The sequence below is a fragment of the Phacochoerus africanus genome, chromosome 2 (genome assembly GCF_016906955.1).
Source record: "Phacochoerus africanus isolate WHEZ1 chromosome 2, ROS_Pafr_v1, whole genome shotgun sequence".
NCBI lineage: Eukaryota > Metazoa > Chordata > Mammalia > Artiodactyla > Suidae > Phacochoerus > Phacochoerus africanus.
The window spans coordinates 207,468,449-207,486,577 of record NC_062545.1 but is presented as its reverse complement, the minus strand read 5'-3'; the positions used below and the strand labels follow the sequence as shown (position 1 = coordinate 207,486,577).

General features: G+C 34.5%; 1 protein-coding gene across 3 annotated transcripts in view; it reads left to right on the top strand.

Annotated features, from left to right (window-relative positions):
* CNTLN (centlein) overlaps positions 1 to 18,129 on the top strand; it is a 324,720-nt gene that overhangs the window by 238,026 nt on the left and 68,565 nt on the right. For all 3 annotated transcript variants that reach the window (XM_047767606.1, XM_047767607.1, XM_047767604.1), the window contains 2 exons: positions 4,062 to 4,152; positions 4,237 to 4,460. In XM_047767606.1, the coding sequence (XP_047623562.1) occupies positions 4,062 to 4,152; positions 4,237 to 4,460 (315 nt within the window). The remainder of the gene's footprint in view (positions 1 to 4,061; positions 4,153 to 4,236; positions 4,461 to 18,129) is intronic.

Sequence of the window (18,129 nt, the reverse complement as noted above, 5' to 3'; positions counted from 1 at the left end):
AAAGAAGAAAGGTGTCAAATTGACAACTTAACTGACCACCTGAATGAATTTGAAAAAGAAGAACAAAAAAACTCCTAAAGTCAGCAGAAGGAAGGAAATCAGAAAGATCAAAGATCAAATCAATAAAATAGAGGTTAAAAACACAATTGAGGTAATCAATAAAACCAAGAGCTGGTTCTTTTAAAAGATAAACAAAACTGACAACCCTCTGGCTAGAGTCACTAAGAAAAGGAGAGAAAAACCCCAAATAAACAAAATCAGAAATGAAGAAGGAGAAGTCACATCAGATACTACAGAAATACAAAAACCATGAGAGAATACTATGAACAATTGTATGCCAGCAAATTTGACAACCCAGAAGAAATGGACAACTTTCTAGAGACTTACAGCCTGCCAAAACTGAATCAAGAAGAAACAGATCAACTGAACAGACCGATCACTAGAAATGAAATTGAATATGTCATAAAAACACTCCCTACAAATAAAAGTCCAGGACCAGATGGCTTCACAGGTGAGTTCTACCAAACATACCAAGAGGAACTTATACCCATCCTCCTTAAACTTTTTCAAAAGGTTGAAGAAGAAGGAACACTCCCAAAGACATTCTGTGATGCCACCATCACCCTAATTCCAAACCCACACAAATATACCAAAAAAAAAGAAAACTATCTTCCAATATCTTTGATGAATATAGATGCAAATATTCTCAACAAAATTTTAGCCAACTGAATCCAACAACATATCAAAAAGATCGTACACCACGACCAGGTGGGATTCATCTCAGGTGCACAAGGATGGTTCAATATATGCAAATCAATCAACATCATAACCACATTAACAAAAGAAAAGTCAAAAATCACATGATCATCCCAATAGACGGAGAGAAATTGTTTGACAAAGTCCAACATCCATTCATGGTAAAAACTCTCACCAAAGTGGGTATATAGAGAGAACATACCTTAACATAATCAAAGCCATTTATGACAAACCCACAACAAATATAATACTCATTGGAGAAAAACTGAAAGCCTTCCCACTAAAATCTGGAACAAGACAAGGATGCCCACTCTCACCACTGCTGTTCAACATGGTAGTGGAAGTCCTAGCCACAGCAGTCAGACAAATGAAGAAAATAAAAGGTATCCAAATAGGAAGAGAAGAGGTCAAACTGCCACTGTATACAGATGACATGATACTACACATAGAAAACCCTAAGGACTCAACCCAAAAACTATTAGAACTGTTCAACAAATTCAGCAGAGTAGCAGGATATTAGATTAACATTCAGAAGTCAGTTGCAATTCTGTATACTAAAAATGAAACATTAGAAAAGGAATACAAAAATATAATACCTTTTAAAACTGCACCCCAATAATTCAAATACCTGGGAATACACCTGACTAAGGAGGTAAAAGACTTATATGCTGAGAACTATAAAACATTAATCAAGGAAATTAAAGAGGATGCAAAGAAATGGAAAGATATTCCATGCTCCTGGGTTAGAAAAATTAATATTGTAAAAATGGCCATACTACCCAAAGCAATCTATAGATTCAGTGCAATCCCTATCAATTTACCCATGACATTTTTCATAGAACTAGAACAAAACATCCAAAGATTTATATGGAACCACAAATGACCCAGCATTGCCAAAGCAATCGTGAGAAACAAAAACCAAGCAGGAGGCATAACTCTCCTAGACTTCAGGCAATATTATTACAAAAACACAGTCATCAAGACAGTGTGGTGCTGGTACCAAAACAGACATACAGACCAATGGGACAGAATAGAGCACCCAGAAATAAACCCAGACACCTATGGTCCATTAATCTTTGACAAAGAAGGCAATAATATAAAAAAGGAAAAAGACAGTCTTTTTAGCAAGTATTGCTAGGAAACCTGGACTGTTGCATGCAAATCAATGAACTTATAACACACCCTCACACCATGCATGAAAATAAAGTCAAAATGGCTGAAAGAGTTAAATATTTAAGGCAAGACACCATCAAACTCTTGGAAGAGAACATAGGCAAAACATTCTCTGACATCAACCTTATGAATGTTTTCTCAGATCAGTCTCCCAAAGCAACTGAAATAAGAGCAAAAATAAACCAATGGGACCTAATCAAACCGACAAGTTTTTGCACAGCAAAGGAAACCAAAAAGAAAACAAAAAAACAACTCATAATGGGAGAAAATAGTTTCGAATGATGCAACTGACAAGGGCTTAATCTCTAGAATATACAAGCAGCTTCTACAACTCAACAGCAAAAAAGCCAACAACCCAATGGAAAAATGGGAAAAGACCTGAAAAGACATTTTTCCAAGGAAGATGGCCAACAAATACATGAAAAAATGCTCCACATCCATGATTATTAGAGAAATGCAAATCAAAACTACCATGAGATACCACCTCACACCACTCAGAATGGCCAGCATTAATAAGTCCACAAACAACAAATGCTGAACGGGGTGTGGAGAAAAGGGAACCCTCCTGCACTGCTGATGGGAATGTAAGCTGGTACAACCACTCTGGAGAACAGTATGAAGGTACCTTAGAAATCTATACATAGAACTACCATATGACCCCACGATCCCACTCTTGGGCATATATCTGGACAGAACTTTCCTTAAAAAAGACACATGCACCCGCATGTTCATTGCAACTCTATTCACAGTAGCCAAGACATGGAAACAACCCAACAGTCCATCGACAGATGATTGGATTAGGAAGATGTGGTATGTATACACAATAGAATACTACTCAGCCATAAAAAAGAATGACATAATGCCATTTGCAGCAACATGGATGGAACTAGAGGATCTCATACTGAGTGAAGTAAGTCAGAAAGAGAAAGACAAATACCATATGATATCACTTATATCTAGAATCTAATATAAGGCACAAATGAACCTTTCCACAGAAAAGAAAATCATGGACTTGGAGAATAAACTTGTGTTTGCCCTGGGGGGAGGGTGAGGGAGTGGGAGGAATCAGGAGCTTGGGGTTAATAGATACAAACTATTGACTTTGGAATGGATTGGCAATGAGATCCTGCTGTGTAGCACTGAGAACTAAGTCTAGATACTTATATTGCAACACAACAATGGAAGGAAAAATATGTATACATGTATGTGTAACTTGGTCCCCATGCTGTACAGTGGAGAAATAAATAAATAAATAAAAATAAGTGAATAAATAAGTTTTATTACTTTAGGGCCATGCCTTATGTGTAATATATTATTTATATATCCATCAATATAGAATATTGACAATGGCTCATTGTCAAAGTAACATTTGGTGAAATTTATTTTTTCCTTTCATTTTTCGTATAATTTGTTCCTGAATTGGGTTTTTGAAAAGAATTCCTTTTTTTAAAGATTATTTTTTCTAGATTGATATTGTTCCTGTTCCCAGGGGATATGCCTAAAACAAGACCAAATATTCTATTATTAGAATTTATAATCTTTTAAAACATATTCCTATTTAAAGTTTTGCTTTGGAAAAGCTTTTATAAACTGGTGAAACATTTTGGAACAAAAGTCAACATGGCTTCATTTTATTTAGCCTCAGTGTAATGGAATGTCATGAGGAAAATATAGTTTAAATGAAAGTTATTTTATTATCATCAACATTGTTTTAGCTTCATTCGTCAGAAGGGATTCATCATTCTATAATGGAAAACATTACTGAGAAAAAGACCTATGTTCCCAGAGAATAAGTTATTAGAGAATAAGTTATTTTGTTTTTGTTGCCTTTACGATTTTTACTCCTAGCTTTTTAAACTATCGCTAGGTTAAATTTACGTTACTTTTGTGTTGATTTTTGTATGTGTGTCCTCTGCCTGCTAGGTCAACTTTAGTGCACATTATGTTCATTTATGAGTTCTTAATTATAGAATTTTGTTGTCTAGAATTTTTTTACTCTTCACAAATAAATATATTTTAAGTGAATAAATATATGTAGTAATATGTATTATTATGTATAATATGTATTATGTTGGTTTACCTGAAGTTTTTATTGAGTAATAATCTAGTTTTTATGAAACTTTCAAATTTAGAATTATTTTCACAAGAATGTCAAAAAACCAAGTTATCAAAAGAGGAATGGTAATATTCAAAAGAGTTCACACACAGCAGGTCCTACTAGAGGTAAGAATACATATGAAATTAACAATGTCTTTTTAATTTAATGAGATTTTAAAAAATTATTTTAACAACATTATTTTCATATAGCTAACAGAGAAAAGTGGAAAAATATAACTGCCCAGAAATCAAATAGCAATATTATTTTGTTACGAGAACGGATTGTATCCTTGCAACAACAAAACAGTGCACTTTTGAATGCCAAAAAAGCAGCAGAACTGTCTGTGAAAGAATACAAAGAAGTCAATGAAAAGCTCCTTCACCAGCAGCAAGTGTCTGATCAACGATTTCAGACAAGCAGACAGACAATAAAGGTAAAGGGAACTTAAAAAATAAATTGTAATGTTGTTTGATTCATCTTTGTGTTAGACATGCCTATGAGTTTAAAAAATTCCCAGGTACTAATTAACTTGGGAGTTCCTTTCATGGCTCAGCAGTGGGTTCAATCTCTGGTCTCACTCAGTGGGTCAGGCATCTGGCATTGCCATGAGCTGTGGTATAGGTCACAGACTTGACTCCGATCCTGCATTGCTGGGGTGTAGGCTGGCAGCTATAGCTCCAATTTGACCCCTAGCCTGGGAACTTCCATATGCCATGGGTGTGGCCCTAAAAAAAAAAAAAACTGGTATAAAATGGGAACATTTTCATATAAGTATCTATATTAATGTGTTCCTGTAACTTATCTATGCTTTTACTCAGGTGAGTTGAATTTTCTGTAACAATTTTTAGATTCATATACTTTACTACTGATTATCATAATTTAATGTTAAAGTTAATGAAAAAAATTATTTTTCTGATTATTCCTTAAGTCTCCATTCCTAAAGGTATTTGCTTGTATAAGGAATGATTTGTTGTTTTACACGGAAGAAATCTTTTAATTGTTCTAGAAAATAATTTTTAAAGAGCTGTCACACATGATTTTAAATTATACTTAAATTCTGTAATTCCAAAATGTAGTGCTTTGATTCAGTGAATACTTAGAAAAGTTTTAATTATGAAGGATTAGTGGTGTACTATTTGTACTAATAGGAGCTTTGTTGCAGCTTTATTCCCAGAGTAGCCTTATACCTAATGTTCCAAACTTCCTGACCTATGTTCCAAACTTCCACTGGAAGTTACTTTCTATAATATGGTTTATATAAACATACTAAGACTTGCTTTGTGCCCTAACATATAGTAGATCTTTAAGAATGTTCCATCTGCACTTGATAAGAATTTGCATTCTGCCCTTGTTGTGTTGAGTGTCCTATATGTATCTATTAGGTCTCGTTGTTTAATACTGATGCTTTTTTTTTTTTTTGTCTTTTTGCTATTTCGTGGGCCACTCCCGCGGCATATGGAGGTTCCCAGGCTAGGGGTCGAATCGGAGCTGCAGCCACCTGCCTACGCCAGAGCCACAGCAACGGGGGATCCGAGCTGCATCTGCAGCCTACACCACAGCTCACGGCAACGCCGGATCGTTAACCCACTGAGCAAGGGCCGGGACCGAACCTGCAACCTCATGGTTCCTAGTCGGATTCGTTAACCACTGCGCCACGATGGGAACTCCTAATACTGATGCTTAACTCTTCTATCCTTGCTGGATTTCTGTCTAGTTCTGTTATTTATTGAGAGTTAAATAGATGAAGTATCAATTATTGAGAGTGGATAAAATCATGCACTATTATTATTTTTGGCAATAATTTTAATGAAACATAATTCGCATATCATACAATTCTGTCATTTAATCCAGTAGTTGTTATAATACAGATAAAGTTGTATAACCATCACCAAAGTCAATTTTTACAACATTTTTGTAACATCAAAGAGAGATCCTATAAGCTTTAGTAATCATCCTTCTATTCCCACAACTCTCTCAGTCCTAGGCAATCACTGATTTACATTATGTTTATACACACTTGCCTATTCTAGGCATTTAATATGGATGTAATCAACAATACATGGCCTTTTGTCTGACTTCTTTCACTTAGCATAATGTTTTCAATGTTCATCCCTGTTGTAGCATATATCACTACTACCATAAGGTCTTCAAAAATTTACTCCAAAAAAGCAATGGAAAGAAGGGCAAAAATTGTCAAGAATCAACATTTTCATAACACTGGGTATAGAACCAGGTCTTCTAAGGATTAATGTGATAGTTCTAAGACAGTTAGTAGAAGGAAGTTCCAAGTTTTCTAAGGTCTGAATCCCTTATCTTTAAGAAGATTGAAGATCAAAACAAAAGTATTTTACATGAAAAACTGTAAAGCATTTTATATTCTCCGTGAACATTGGGAACGTTTATAATTCTTCAGTGAAACTCTGGAAATTAACCATACTTGCAAAGGCCTAAGGAGTGTTTATTCAAGAAAAACAATTGTGTATTGATAATAACAGAACACTTTGTGGCGTTTTGATATGTCTCATCTTCCACTCTCCCAGCTTAGCAGTAGCCTTGAAAAAATGATAGTCAATGTTCGCCATGCATCCTGGCAACGGCCAGAAGCAGAATGGGACTAGAGCTCCTAGTAAGCCTCATTTCCAAGTAATTGTCATTCTTTATTCTATCTTATGGTTCCCTGGAAGACCCCAAGGACCCTGAGCTCATTCAGTATGAACAGCCTTCTTGATTATGGTGGGGAGTTAATGGATAGGATTGTCAAATAGAATACAAGCAAGCGTTTTAACTTCAGGTTGCTTAAAGTGATAGATTCCATTTTAGGTCAAACAGTACATTAACCAAATAGCTTAACAGGAAAAGCTGGGGAATGAGATACCTATAAGAGTTTTGAAAGGCTCTCACATATTCTTGGGAATAGAACTATATGCATGCCCAGGAAAGAAATAAGAGAGCCAAATCTCTTGTCTCTGTCTTACCATAAGATGCTGTACAAAAAGATAGTAAATGTTAAGGCAGTATTGTTTATAGCAGCATTATTAATAATAGCCAAAAGATGGAAACAACTGAAAAATGTCCATTAGTTAGTTAGTGAATGAACAGATTGTGATGTAATCATACAATGGAATATTATTAAACCACAAAAAATAATGTAGTATTGGTAAATGATACAACATGGATGAATCTTAAAAACATTATATCTTCTGAAAGAAGCAAGTCACAGAAGAGTACATATCATCTGATTCCATTTATCCAGAATATTCAAAATAGGCAAATCTATAGCAACAGTAGATTGGTGGTTGCTTAGGACTGGGGTGAAAGAAGACTATATGAGTGATTGCTAAAGTGTACAGGTTTCTTTTTAAAGTGATGAAATGTTCTAAAGTTGACTGTGGTGGGGAATTCCCATTGTGGCTCAGCGAGTTATGAACCCGACTAGCATCCATGAGGATGCTGGTTCCATCTGTGGGCCTCGCTCAGTGGGTTAAGGATCCAGTGTTGCCATGAGCTGCAATGTAGGTTGCAGATGTGTCTGGGCTACCATGTTGCTATGGCTATGGCAGTTGCAGCTTCAATTCGACCCCTTGCCTGGGAACTTCCATATGCCACACATGTGGCCCCAAAAAGCCAAATAAATAAATAAATAAAATAGACTGTGGTGATGGTTGAACATATCTGCGAATATACTAAAATACCTTGAAGTGTACACTTTAAATAGGTGAAAATAGTATGGTATGTGAGTTATATCTCAGTAAAGCTTTTTTTAAAATGTTGGTTTTTAAATAGAAAAATATATAGGCATGTAATTGTGTGTGCTTGAGTGTTACTGATAATATATTCATTGTTGAGAGAATAATATGATCAAAATAGTTCTCTATTCAAGTTCGTAAGGACTACTACCAACATGAAAATTAATGAGGTAATTATTATGGTAAACTGTAAGAGCTATGTAACATTTTTAGGTTTGTAAAGAACCTACTATTACATGAAGCATTTACATTCAGTTATTAAGCTCAACAAAGTAAAATATATTTAAGGTGAATTTTCTTAAAATTAGTTTCTAATTAAAACAATGTGGTTTTGTTTTCCTAACATATTCACTTCTCTATTGTAAAAGTGAACATCAAGGAATAGGAATATGTTAACACTAATGATATTGACTAGCCTTTCCAGTTTGAAGGGTTAATTCTTTGATTTTGGAGTCTTACTCATAATATATCTGAACATGTGAAAAATGAGTCCTAAATCTTAAGAATAACAGGATGTAACTATAATTCTCTTTTGTTCCAGCAATACTGCTTAAGTATAATGACTGTGGAAATTCCTTTATAGTCACATATGTGTCATCATATCCATTTAAACAGCATTGACTCACTGATAGAAGGAAACTACTAGAATCCATTTTATAAAAGAAAATGTAGCTTTACCCATAAATCCACCTTTTAGAAAGTATCCTGAATATTTTTATTAGGTGTTAAGTAGTTATGTATAAAATATCAACTAATAGGTATTAAATGTAAATTTTTGCGGAATTTTACATGCTATTAAATTTTTTTATTTATTGAAGTATAGTTGATTTACAGTATTATGTTAGTTTCAGGTGTACAACCAGGTGATTATATATATATATATTTCTTCAGATTATTTTCAATTATAGGTTATTATAAGATATTCAATATAGTTCTCTCTGCTATACAGTAAATCCTTGTTGTTTATGTATAGCAGTTTTATTTGTTAAATTTTTATTTAAAAGAGTAAAATAAAACAGGAAAAAGAAAAATCCCATACTCCTAACTTATCCCAGTCCTTCCTCTCTTTCCCCTTTGATAGCCTTAAATGTGTTTTCCATGTCTGTGAGTCTGTTTCTGTTTTGTTTATAGATTCATTTGTGTTATGTTTTAGATCCCTCATATCATGATATCATATAATAGTTGCCTTTGACTTAGTACAATATTCTCTAGGTCCATCTGTGTTGCTACAATGGTAACATTTCATTCTTTTTTATGGTTGAGTAATATTCCATTGTATGTATGGACCACATCTTCTTTATCCATTCCTCTGTCAATGTACATTTAGGTTCCTTCCATGTTTTGACTATTGTAAAGAGTGCTTCAGTGAATATTTTTTTGATAATGAATTTTATGAGATGTATGTTTTGAATGTTAACCCCTTTTCAGTCACCTTGTTTGCAAATTTTTTGTGGTATTTAACATACTATAAAATTTATTTTAAAAAGCTCTCCCCTGAAATAATGCATATGGAGAAGACAAAATAATCCTTATCATTCATTTATATATGATTAAGTTATTTTAATAATTATCTCTATATTTGTTTATATAACTAGATTTCATGAAGTGTATTACTGCTATGGATTGACTTATGCCCCCCCCGCCCCATTCATATGTTGAATCCTAACCCCCTAGTGTTATTATATTTAGAATAGGCCTTTGGGGTGTAATTAGATTTAGATGAAGTCATGAGGGAGGGTCCGTCAGAATGGGCTTATACTGTCTTTATAAGAAGAGGATGAAACACCAGAGCTTTCTCTCATCACCATGGGGAGACAGAGTGAGAAAGTATCTACAAACCAGAAAGAGAGCCCTCAGCAGAACCTGACCATCTTGGCATCCTCATCTCATACTTCCACCTCTAGAACTTTGAAAAATTAACTATCTATTGTTTAAGCCACCCAATTTATGTTTTTGTGTTGTTATAGCAACCTGAACAGATTATTACAGATTTTGGTACTGGGAGTTGGTGCTATTGTAACAGACACCTGGAAATGTCAAAGCAGTTTTGGAACTGAGTAGTAGGTAGACGTTGGAAGTGTTTTGAGGCGTATACTAGTGACTAAGGGTATGCTGGAGAGAGCTTACGCAGAAATGGGAACATATTATTAGAAACTGGAGGAAGGACAATCCTCGCTATGGAGTGCAAAGAACTTGGCTATACTGTGTCCTACTGTTTTCTGGAAAGTAATGAAATTGTGTGTTGTTTTTTTTTTTTTATTAAGACTTTATTTTTTGGAGCAGTTTTAGATTTTGAGCAAAACTGAAAGGAAGGTAAAGAGATATTTCCCATCTGCCTCCTGCCTCCTCATTTGCATAGCCTCCCACATTATCAATATCCCCACTAGAGAGATACGTTTATTACAATTGATAAGCCCATGTTGATACATCAAATCACCTAAAGTCTATAGTTTACTTTCCATTTCACTCTTGGTATTGTACATTCTTTGGATAAATGTATAATGATATGTATCCATTCATGTATCTATTTTCACTGCCTTAGAAATTATCTGAGCTCTATTCACCCCTCCCCAACCAATGCCAAATCTTTTTAATATCGCTATAGTTTCTGCTTTTCCAGAATGTCATATAGTTGGAATTATACAGTATGTAGACTTTTCACATTGGCTTATTTCTCTTAGAAGTGTGTGCCTGAGGTTCCTCCATGTCTTTTTGTGGCTCAATTGTCATTTTTCTAAGTGCTGAGTAATATTCCATCGTCTGGATGTACTGCAGATTATTTATCCATACACTTAGTGAAAGGCATCTTGATTGTTTCTGCATTTTGGCAATGTTGAAAAAAATGCCGTCAACATGTGTGCAGGTTTTTGTGAGACATAAATTTTCACCTCCTTTGAGTAAATACCATCATATGGTAAGAGTATGTTTAGTTTTGTAAGAAAACACCAAACTGACTTCCAAAGTGTCTGTGCAATTTTGCATTCTCAATAGTAGTGAAAGAAAGCTCCTATTGCTGTATATTCTGGCAAACATTTTGTGTTGTCTTTTTTCCAGATTTGGGCCATTCTCATAGATATGTGGTGATATCTCATTGTGGTTTTATTTTGCATTTCTGTAACTACATATGATGTGAAACATCTTTTGGGTTTTTTTTTTTGGGGGGGGGGGTTGGCTATGCCCATGGCCTTCAGAAGTTCCCAGGCCAGGGTTTGAATCTGTACCACAGCAGTGACCCGCTGCAGTGACAATGCCAGATCCTTAACACACTGCACCACAGGAGAACTCTATCAGACATCTTTTTTATATGTGTATCACCCATCTGGTTAGCTTTTTGGTAAGGTGTCTGTTAGGACCTCTTGCCCATTTTTTAAATTGGATTGTTAGTTTTCTTACTGCTGAGTTTTAAGAGTTCTTTGTATATTTTATTTATTTATTTTATTTTTATGATTTTTATTTTTCTGTTATAGTTGATTTAGAGTGTTCTGTCAATTTCTACTGTACAGCAAAGTGACCCAGTCATACATACATATATATATGTATGTGTGGAATATATATATTTATATATAGTGTGTGTGTGTGTGTGTGTATATATATATATATATAAATTCTTTTTCTCACATTATCCTCCATCATGTTCTATCATAAGTGTCTGAATATAGTTCCCTGTGCTATACAACAGAATCTCACTCTTATCCACTCTTCTTTGTATATTTTAGATAACAGTCCTTTATCAGAGGCATCTTTCATTTTTCCTAGATGCCTAGAGTTGAGATCATATGGTAGCTTTCTTAGGAATTGAATATCCTCAAGCTAATAGATATTGAGTTAAAACTATAATTGCTATATTTTTTATTTTTAAATTTTATTTATTTTTTGTCTTTTTAGGGCCATACCCACGGCACATGGAGATTCCCAGGCTAGAGGTCGAATTGGAGCTGCAGCTGCCAGCCTATGCCACAGCAACAGCAATGTGGGATCCGAGCTGTGTCCGCTACATACACCGCAGCTCACGGCAACACCAGATCCTTAACCCACTGAGGGAGGCCATGGATCGAACCTGCATTCTCATGGACACTAGTCAGATTTGTTTCCACTGAGCCACAATGGCATGTATTTATTTATTGTTTTATTCTTGCTCTGTCCATGAAAGACTTGAAGCAGTAAAGCTTTATTATGATAAATTACTTTTATAGATTCTTTGGAAATAGAGAAATGCTTTATAAACATCCTCAGGTATTAGATATTTGGTTCTGAATTTTTATACTTTAGATCTTTTTAATAAAAAATACAACTCTAGTAGTAACTAAAAATAAGTAAGCTTAAAACTATATATGTGAACCAAGTATTGAATAGGCAATAAAAATATACAAAAGAGGATTCAAAAGCAGGTAAATAGGTGGCAAATCTTATTTACCGGCTTTTAAGTATTTTCCTACAATGCTTTTTATTTATTAGATAAATTCCCCTTGATAGACCCAAGAAGTGTTAGTAGCAGGTATTGTAGACCCTAGCAACAGCTGTAGCACTATATTTGCTACAGTTTGAAATACACAGGAGAATTCTTCAATTCATCATCTTCAGCACAAGGGATACCATTCCCTGTAGTATATTAAGAAAATGTTTGAGTACCTATTTATATTTCATATCACATTAAACTTAAGGTGCTTAAAAATATCACAAATGGCATTTAGAATTTTTGGAACATTTATATACTTTCAAAATTTGATATATCCCAAATCTCCTTGAGTTAATTTAGATAAGAATTATTATCCCATTTTTACATAGAAAGAAATGGAGACTGTGAGTGAATGACCCAAGATTCATGGTTAGTAATAATAAGGTCTAATACTTCATCACTATAATCTTATTAAAGTGTCCTCTCTAGTCATCCTGCACAGATTTTTAGGAAATTTTAAATACAGCTTTTACATTTTACTCCTTTTAAATATAGTAGAATTAACTTTAGGATATAATAATTTAATCTCAAAAGTTTTAGACTCACATATAGTTAGCCAAGAAAAAGAATTTTAATGTTTTTACTAGTTTCATTGGGAATGCTAATTAATTTTTTTAAATTTAATTTTTTCATTTTATTATTACTATTATTAAAGTATAGTTGATTTACAATGTTTCTTCAAGTTCCATTGTACCACAAAGTGACCCAATCACACACATTTCCCTGTGCTATACAGTAGGGCTGCATTGCACATCCATTCCAAATATAACAGTTTGCATCCAAAAAAACCCCAAAATGCCCATCCATCCCACTCAGTCCCCTTTCTCCCCTGGGAACCGCAAGTCTGCTCTCCTTGGCCATGAACTGTTTCTGTTTTTTCAGATGGGATCATCTGTTCCAGATTTTAGATTCCACAAATAAGTGATACCTTATAGTATTTGTCTTTTTCTTTCTGGCTTACTTCACTAAGTATGAAAATCTCTAGTTACATCTGTGTTGCTGCATATGACATTAGTTTTTTTTTTTTTTTTATGGCTGAGTAATTCCATTGTATGTATGTACCAAATCTTAATCCCTTCATCTGTTGATGGATATTTACGCTGATTCCATGTCTTGGCTATTGTGAATAGTGCTGCAATGAACATACAGGTGCATGTATCTTTTTCAATGAAAGTTTTGTCTGGGTATATGCTCAGCAGTGGGGATTGCTGGACCACATGGTAGTTCTATGTTTAGTGTTCCATACTGTTTTTCACAGTGGTTGTACCAATTTACATTCCCATCACTGTTTTTCATAGCAGCTGTACCAATTTATATTCCCATCACCGGTGAAGGAGGATATCATTTTTTCTACACCCTCTCTAGCATTTGTCATTTGTTGACTTGTCAGTGGTGGCCATTTTGACTGGTATGAAGTAGTACCTCATTGTAGTTTGGATTTGCATTTCTCTAATAATTTGTGACATTGAACATTTTTTTCATGTGCCTATTGACCATCCCATCCATATGGTCTTCTCTGGAGAAATGTCTGTTCAGGTCTTCTGCCCATTTTTCAATTGTGTTGTTTGTTTTATTGGAATATAGTTGAATTACAATGTTGTGTTGATTTCAGGTGTATCAGGTGAATCAGACATACATATAAATATATCCATTCTTATTCCCATATAGCTTATTACAAACTATTGAGTAGATTTTCATGTGCTATACAGTAGGTTTCATTAACCATCTCTTTTATACAGTAGTGGAATTCTAGTTTATTTTAATATTTGACAAAATTTTTCAGTTTCAGCATATGGCTCCTTAATATATTATATTTGAATTGACAATTTTACTGTCTGGAAAACATTTAAAGTTTTCTACATTGGTATGTATATATTGAATCATTATTCTGTAGTCTCATTCTATAGGATTTAAACATACCTAATATAAAATAAATTATCTCTCCTCATTGTGTTTATTGTTTTTTACATCTCCTTTGCATTTCTTCAATGACTCTTTCCTAGAATTCTGTTCCTGGTCCAGTCTATGTCACTATCACTGTCTTAAAATTTGCTATAATAAACTCTTTTCAACTGTTAACTCTTAGTAGTTAATATCACTGTATTAGCAGAATAGCCTGCCTCAAACAATCCTATTATTTCTTTACAGATTATGCCTAAAACTACGTGTCCTTCCATGTCTTCTATTTCACTATAGAAGACATTTTCTTTTGGCTCTCTCTCATCACCAACTCACCATGTTCCTAGAAGAACAAAATAAATCTTAAATCACACCCTTCCAAAATATTCCTGCAGAACCATCTTTTTTATTTGTTGACCCCTAAATCAAATTTACAAGCAAATCCTATTGTTTTTTTCCTCTTTACTTTCCATTTCTAGTGGTACCAGGTATTTCTTTTTTTTTTCCTCAAGTACTGATATACTCTCCTGGCTGGCTTCTCTAGTTTCTTCTTTATTTCTTCCCGTGTACTACTGCCAGAATAATTTTGCTAGAATGTAGATTTCTTTATGTACTTCAGGAACCTCAGCTGATTCCCATTTGAAGACAAACTACTCAACAAAATTTTCAAGATTTTTACATGATCTGCTCAACTAACCTGTTGTTTCAGTCCTCTGTTTCCTGACACAGAACCCTGGTGACATGGCAGCGTGTTCTCTCTCCCATAAAATACTCTCATGCAACCATTCTTTCAAATCTTATATGTTCATAAGATTTATATAAGACATATATTTATAGTCTTATATGTTTATATGTTATATTCTTTCAAGTTTTATATGTTTTTAATAATAATAGAAATAATATTAGCCAATGCTTTTTATGTATTTGTATGCTAGGTATTCTCCCAAGCACTTTGTGTGTATTAACTGATTAAGACAAACAATGACTTAGTGAGATAAGTGCTATATATAATTCTGTTATACAAATAGGGAAGCTGAGGCAAAGAGAATAACATGTCTGAGGTCATAGAACTCATAAGTGGCAGAAATGGGGTTCAAGCCCAAGCAGCCTGATTCCAGAACCTGTGCCTTAAGCTCCATGCTCAACTGTCTTTCACATAACAATACCAGCTAGACTATTATGCCTCCTTTCTAGATATTTTATTAATTTTTTAATTGACTCTTTATATTGACCTTATAAGGAACATATACTCATTTTATATATGATGCAATTAAAGCTTAATGTATTGAAACAAATTGCTCAAGATCAGCCTAAGTTGGTGGCTTTCAGATTATGACCTACATCTTTCTCTTGATCCTAACTCCATAATCTTTCTACTTTTCTAAACTTAATTTTTATATAATTTTGCACTTACTAATTTTAAAGTTTAACATTTGGGAGTGTCCTCTGTGGCTCAGTGGTAACAAACCCTCCTAGTATCCATGATATTGTGGGTTTGATCCCTGGCCTCACTCAGTAGGTTAAGGATTTGGCACTGCTGTGAGCTGATGTAGGTTGCAGACATGACTTGGATCCTGTGTTGCTGAGGCTGTGGTGTAGGCTGGCAGCTGCAGCTCTGATTTCGACCCCTGGCCTGGGAAATTCCATATGCTGCACCTGTGGCCCTAAAGGAAAAAAAAAAAAGGTTTACATTTGTTAGTTTGTTGCATCTATTAGCTTATTAGCTCCTCAAGGACAAAAAATATTATATTGTTTTTAACAACTTTCATTCATATAATTTTGAATAGTTGAAGGCATAGTACATTCTTCGTAAAAAGATGCAGATTGACTTATTGAGTAGTTACCAAGACACTAATACGATAATGCCTATTTTTAACGCAGGGTAAAAAGTTATTTTCTGGGAGTTCCCATTGTGGCTCAGCAGTAACAAACCCAACTAGTATCCATGAGAATGTGGGTTCAATCCCTGCCTCCCCCAATGGGGTTAAGAGTCTGGCATTGCAGTGAGCTGCAGTTAAGTCACAGATGTGGCTCAGATCCTGTGTTGCCGTGGTTGTGGAGTAGGCCTGTAGCTACAACTCCAGTTCTACACCTAGCCTGGGAACTTCCATATGCCACACATATGGCCCTAAAAAAATTGTTTTCTACTTCAAGAAATTTCCAATTTTCTTCACGTCATTCTACATCCATCAGATCACTTCAAAGACTGGTTCATGGACCATTTTCTGCATGCAACATCTCACAGAACCTTTCTCCTTTTCTAAGTTTAACATAAAATAATTTTGCTACAATCTATTAAGTTTGAGGTAATAATTTGACATATAAATGAAATTATCCTATACGCTTTTGTGATTAGGAGCTAGAGAACCGATTTGAGAGTTAGTAATAGAGAAGCAGATACACATTGGTCAAGACTGAATATTCATTCATACTGAGGAAGTAAAGACACTGATAACATTGAAGGAGCTGACTGGAGTTCCCATCGTGGCGCAGCAGAAATGAATCTCGCTGTGAACCATGAAGGTGCGGGTTTGATCCCTGGCCTCGCTCAGTGGGTTGAGGGTCCGGCATTGCAGATGCAGCTTGAATCTGGTGTTGCTGTGGCTGTGGTGTAGGCCGGCAGCTGTAGCTCCAGTTGGACATCTGGCCTTGGAACCTCCATGTGCTGTGGGTGTGGGCCTAAAAAGCAAAAAAAAAAAAAAAAAAAAAGAAAGAAAGAAAATGAAGGAGCTGACTAAAAAGCTGACAGAATCAATCAGTAGATCATATAGTGTCATCAACGTGTTAGAAGATATGGTTTTGTTATGAGAGTTAGCAGTTTTAGTGGCATGGTGCGCCCAAGCAGAATGAGGCAAACTATCTCCAGTTTGTCACAAATCCTCCTAGGTCCATTTTACTTATGTTACCTTTCTGGTAACTATAAACGTTTGATTTTTTGAATCCTGATTTGTATATTGGCCCCATATGTTTTTTAAAGAGGATACTCCTTTAATCCCTCCAAAAGGCTATTTATCTGTATTAACAAAACGACTAAATAACCACCAGAGTTTTGTGTTCACGAAGGAGGTATGACAGTATTTTCAAAAGTTAGAGAATTACTTTACAAAATATGACCTGGAAAGCCAGACTTTCACCCTAAGCCATTGCTGCCTAATAACCTCTCATCGGCATTTACCTTAACTCCTCAACTTGAGTGTACCCAAGCGATCCCAGAACTCAAATATAATCTTTCAATATACATCTCATAAATATGCATTACTGTTTATTTTGTGATTAAACATTATCTTCTCTGATATCTTGATTAATTCCTGACTACCCTGCTCTCTGAGTCCGATACAGCTAAATTCTGCAATAGCACTTTTTGTTCTCAGAAACTTTTTTTGGTAACATCAATCTTAAACAAATCAGGATCATTTTATGATTTGAGTTTTCAAGTTTGCTTCATCTCTTGTCCTATTAAATTAACCAATTAGTCTTAAATTAGTTTAGTCAAGCCCCAAATGAAGGACTGTTGCCAAATGTCAGAATCTGGAATTTAAAACAACAGAGAATAAACCATTCAACAAATACTTTGGGTTTTTAGGTTAATTTGGCATATAAACATTGAAAATGACCCTGAATTTGAAGAATATTTCAGCAAAGCATATAATTTTATATTTTATGGAGCTCCATAAAACATTTTCACATAGTAAATTTATATGATAATTATTTTATTCTAAACTTATCTTCAGCTTTGGTTTAAATTTTTTTACCTAACAACCTTTATTTAAAACATTGAACTGGATCCGTTTTTTCTCTGTCAGGAAATGCAGAATTTTAAATAGCTTCATTTCCATTTTTGTTATCTGTGTTCACGACTCTAGTAATAACGAAGTAGAAAACTAGTACCATCTTATTGTACTTCATTGCTAATCTCCAGAGTTTTCTTTTATCTTACCCCAATAGCTTGTGTAGTACACATTCCTTGTAGGGTATTCAGTTTATATATGTCAGATTCTCTA